This window comes from Arachis ipaensis, chromosome B04, assembly GCF_000816755.2.
Source record: "Arachis ipaensis cultivar K30076 chromosome B04, Araip1.1, whole genome shotgun sequence".
Lineage (NCBI taxonomy): Eukaryota > Viridiplantae > Streptophyta > Magnoliopsida > Fabales > Fabaceae > Arachis > Arachis ipaensis.
The window spans coordinates 123386355-123391456 of NC_029788.2; the positions used below are offsets into that span (position 1 = coordinate 123386355).

The 5102-nt window shown below is 33.2% G+C and overlaps 1 protein-coding gene across 2 annotated transcripts; it reads left to right on the forward strand.

Annotated features, from left to right (window-relative positions):
* LOC107635141 (probable tyrosine-protein phosphatase At1g05000) lies at window positions 597-3153 on the forward strand. 2 transcript variants are annotated; one of them, XM_016338519.2, is made up of 5 exons: window positions 601-1118; window positions 1613-1706; window positions 2123-2180; window positions 2303-2346; window positions 2438-3153. In XM_016338519.2, exons 1-5 carry the CDS (start codon window positions 961-963, stop codon window positions 2693-2695), a joined length of 612 nt encoding a protein of 203 aa, XP_016194005.1. In that variant the 5' UTR covers window positions 601-960; the 3' UTR covers window positions 2696-3153. The 2 variants fall into 2 exon arrangements, with proteins under 2 accessions (XP_020977559.1, XP_016194005.1); XM_021121900.1 differs by lacking the exon at window positions 2123-2180 and having other exon boundaries at window positions 597-1493.

Genomic DNA, 5102 nt, shown 5'->3' on the forward strand with positions numbered 1-5102 from the left:
TAATTGACACCCTTTGTTAGTTATTTAACGGAGTTATATTAATAATTTAATATATATCACTAATGGCAGTTGGCAATAATTCGATGAAAAAAAAGGTTACACTAGTTACCGATGAAATCATCAATGACGTGCTATATATAATTCTGAACCCTCATCATCGTTATCATTATTAATTTATTATTGTTTAAATAAAAATTAACCTAACTTTCTTTCCCAATAATATACTTTTCCTGAATCAAGTAAGAATTAGTCAGTAAATTACTTAATACTTAATAAGAATTAAATCTTTGTTTCATATGTGAAGTTGTGAACTATTTTCTTGTTATTTCTTTGCTAATATACGTGTTGTTTCATGCCACCCTCATACATCATAGTTTAACCAAGCATAATTTTTTTTGGTGACTCTAACCAAGCATAATTAATATTAGTTTTCAAAAATTAAAAGATAAATAATTTTTTTAAAAAGAACACCAATTCCAAACTCAACCCTAACTAAAAATTTTTTTATTTATTAATTTAGTAATTAATATATAAAAGATTAGTTCTAGAAGCCACCTCACAAGAATTAATAAATAGGAAATTAAAAAAAAAAAAAGCGACATTCTCTGCATTTTTGGCGCTGTGAGGGACCTTCGCCAACAGCAATTTAGTTGTACCGCCGTTTCGGAATCCCACCCAATTCTCTAAAACGCCGTCGTTTCGATTCCGTCTTTCCCTCTCTCTTTAAATACCTAATAACTCATTAGAATCCCAATCCATAAGGAACAACCATGCATCAAAATTCGTTCAAAGATTCAAAGATTTAGGATTTAGAATCCTAACACCTTCCTCTCTTCCAATTCAATTCCATGTTGATTCACTGGTATCTCCGATTTTAGAGAGAGAAACAGAGAAAGGAGAGAGAATTTCAATTCTTTTGGGAAAAAACGAAAAAGTCTTCTTTTTTTGGTTTTAGTTAGAATGGGATTGATAGTTGAGGTTGATAACGTAGACGAGGACGCCGCCGTTTTGGTCCCGCCGCCGAATTTCTCAATGGTGGAGGACTGCATTTTCCGATCCAGTTTCCCCACTCCTTCCAATTTCCCTTTTCTCCAAACCCTAAACCTTCGATCCGTCATGTCAGTTTTATACTTTTATTCCCCACTCCCCTTTTGCATTTAATTTTATTTTTTTTTTTGTAATTATGAAAACTGGGATTTTGGCATTGGGGATTAAGGTTTATCTGAATTCTTCGCGTTTCACAATCTGGAGATCGTTTTTGAAATTCAATTTTAAGAGTTAGCTCTATGTTCTTTTGGTGCTTCAAATTTTTCATCTTTTGGATGTAATGTAATTTTTTTTTAAAATCCCAATTTGTTGGGTTTTCTTTCTTCTTCTCCTATTTATTTATGTATTTTTTTCACACTCAAAACTCAATACACCATATTTTTTTCAAGAGGAAAATTGCAACAGCGAGGAAAAAATGTGATTTTTTACAGAGTATGTTATCTTGGGTATTTATCATTGCTGCTTCTGTTCTTGGATTGTTGTTCTCATTATTGTTTTATTCTTGGTGTTATTGTTGGTATTAAATGCTTGACTTGGAATTTATGAGGATTGCAAATTGGTGCAGATACTTGTGTCCAGAGCCCTATCCGGAAGAAAATCTGGAGTTTCTTCGATCGCAGAACATTCGGCTCTTTCAATTTGGAATCGAGGGGAAGACGGTATGGTTTTCACTCTGTATTGTAATGTATTCATGTGTTTCTTGTTAATAGTTGACTAGTTGTTGGGGTTAGTAATGGTTTCAAATCAGGGTTATTTGATGATCTTTTGTTCCCTGTCCCTTGTGATTGAATTTGGTTATGTGAATCTTGGATTGGAAAGTGATTTTGTTGAAACATTGTTCTTTTTCACTACTCATCGTGTCTTGGGCTTAAAATCTGGATGTTGGTGCCATATGAATATTTTATCACTCAATAACTGCACTGGGTTTGCATATTTTCTATGAAACCCTGCCTTCACTTTTATTATTTCATTGAACTAGGAAGCATAGTTTGATGTATGCTCATCTAATTTGAATCATATGTATTATTTACTCAATGTTTTATCTTCCTGATCTGATACGCCCTCATGGTTTCAGGATGTTTCTTTACCTATTCTCAGGGATTCTATTATGGAGGCCCTGAAAGTTTTAATTGGTATTGAACTAAAACCATCTCATTCAACTTTGAGATGCAGCTTTTATTTTATGCATGCCCTTGTGCATGATGCTTCTATGATTATTGGATATTTAAACTCCTTTGCATTTTTATGGTTTCAGATGTGAGAAATCACCCAGTTTTGATTCATTGCAAACGAGGAAAGGTATTGTATCAATGTGCAAATTTATCATCTCATGATTATTGTTACTTATTGCTTTTGTCATTCTGATTGATCCTTCTTTTCTGTCTTGCAGCATAGAACAGGTTGCCTTGTTGGCTGCTTGAGAAAATTGCAGAATTGGTGCCTATCTTCTGTGTTTGAGGAGTACCAACGATTTGCGGGTGCGAAATCGAGGAACGGGGATTTAACCTTTATAGATAGGTTTGACATTGTAAGCCTGAGGCAGTGCCTTTACAGTATCATCTACCAGTATCAAGGATACGGTTCGAAGAAGCGGCGATTGCTGTATACAGACGAGAACTTGCAGAAGCCCCGACTGGCATCGTTTTAGTTGTGTGCCGGGATTTGAAACCCTTTTCCTTTGCCCATGAAATGGTAGATTTTCTAGTAGTGTCATGGTTCATTTTTACATGCTCCAACTCAAAGTTTTAGGTTTTTCAGAGTACTGCTAAAGAAACGGTCTTTTTTCTTCTTATCTTTTCTTTCTTTCTCTTTTTATTTTGGTTGTGTTGTTGCTATGTTTCTATGTTCCTTCCATTTTTATTTTCTCAAAAAAACACACACACACACACAATACAAGAATGCAGCCAATTATTTTCAGAAAAGAGGCTTCTCACGCCACACATTGCTTGAACTTTTGAACCAAACAAGAGCTTATTTCATAAGGATTGGATCCCAGTAATTTTATTCATAAGAGTGAACAATGTAGTCTGCACATTTGGTAACATGTTTCAGTTGTTGAAAGTTGGTTCAAACTTAATGGAAGATATATACATACTTATTTTAGTATCATAGTTATTATTATTATCAATATTCGCAAAATGTAAATTCTTTTCATGGCACATAAACACTACGATTAGTCTATAAGAAAGTGTAATAAGTATTATAAGGTCAATGATACAATCATAGGAGTTAGAATAATTGCATAGGTATATCAATTGGGAGTTTAATTGGAAGGGCAAAGTTAAAACCAGCGTTCTAAGAACCCGATTAGGGATCAGAAATTGGTATCGTTAACTGCAAATCGGTCATTGAACTAATTAGGGCCAGAATTGGTACTAGTAAAAAAAATTTAAAAATCAGTTAAACAATTGTTTAATCAATCGAATTGGTTTAGTTTTTTAATGGTTAATTGGTTTAAAATAATAAAATATAAAAAATTATTTTTTAAAAATACATATATATTTTATACATAAATATTATTATTATATTCAGTTGAATTTTGATTCAACTTTTAAAATTTTAAATCTTTAGTTTTACCGTTTTAATTATTGGTTTGGTTTGTATAACTAGTTAAAAGAAAAACAAGGTTGTGAGGAGCTTGTGAGCTATACTTTCACGAAGGAAATTTGGAAAGGTTTAGTCCCACGCGGATCGAGGGTTTGTATTGATAGGCAGGGTCAACACAAAGGATCGGCTAAGTAGACTGGGAATCCTACAACAGAATGATAATGTGTGCGTGTTGTGTAAAAAAGGTGTTGAAAACATACAACACTTATTTGTTACGTGTGAGCACTCTTGGCAGGTGTGGTGTGCATGGATATCGGCATTTGGACAAGAGTGGACTGCTCCCGGTACTTTGAAAGACCACTTTGAGAGTTGGCGAGTTATGCCGATGAGAAGCGAGCAACGCAAGTTTTGGCTAGTTGGGCTCTTCTCAGTAATATGGATTATTTGGCTACGACGGAATGAAGTCATATTTCAGAGCAAGACAACAGGAGTTGTAGAGTGTGTAGATCAATCGTTTTCATGTGCTACAGAGTGGTATAAAAAATAACTCATATGGTCGATAGCTATACCAGAGATAACATAAGAGTTATTTGTCTTTTATGATTTGTGTCTTTTGCTCCACCATAAATGTTGAGTTCTTTCTTTCTTTCAAAAAAAAAAAAAAGAAAGACGAGATAGATAAGAAAAATAAACGCTGTAGAAGACTAGAATCCTAATGCATTCCATGCGATGCTAAAAAGAATGTATTTATGTTCGCAAATTTGAGAATGAAACTATGAAAGTGAAAGCTGTTGTATTGTGTTCGGACATATTTATACTTCTTTATTGAAGCATTTACTCTTGATAAAAATAAATAAATAAACAATTTTTTTTAAAAGACATTAACTGATGTGTGTTTTTGGGCCAGAATGTGAGGTATAAATGCACCTGAATGTGAGATACAAATGCCTTGGGTTAAAGATTTTAACTTGTCTTTTTGCGACGGTAGGAATTTCGATGTCTTAGACAGTGGTAAGAATATTTACAAGGAATTCTAATACTTAAATTAGTAAAAATTTTAACAGACTTAGATGAGAATGAATTGAAAAAAATACAAAAAATGAGACTTAGTTATTTTTTTAAAATGATTTTTGAAGATCATGGATGATTATCTCCTTATTAAGTGGGAAGTTACCATATGTTTGAGTTGGTTTATGGTGATACCAAAATATTAGGAAGAAGCATTTAGCTTGCTTCCGTTACCGTGTAGGAAAGCCATATGCAAGTGGGTCCAACATGCATAGATTAACCCATACGGATTAGATGTTTTACTATTGGGTCAACCGGAGAAAGTCCCATTTTAAAAATTACTCATTCGGTCATTCCTTATTTAGAATGTGAATTGGACCTATATTAGTAAGCTCATGTATAAATAAGATTAAGGATATATGCGGAGTGAATCCGATTGAATAAGGCCAAAATTTTAATCTATTCCACACTAAAATTATCGAATCTAATATTTGTATTTT

Coding starts and splice junctions, on each gene's coding strand:
- LOC107635141 (XM_016338519.2), top strand. CDS start 961: ATGGGATTGATAGTTGAGGTTGATAACGTAGACGAGGACGCCGCCGTT. Junction 1,119..1,612: donor CTAAACCTTCGATCCGTCAT/GTCAGTTTTATA, acceptor AAATTGGTGCAG/ATACTTGTGTCCAGAGCCCT. Junction 2,347..2,437: donor TTCATTGCAAACGAGGAAAG/GTATTGTATCAA, acceptor TCTGTCTTGCAG/CATAGAACAGGTTGCCTTGT.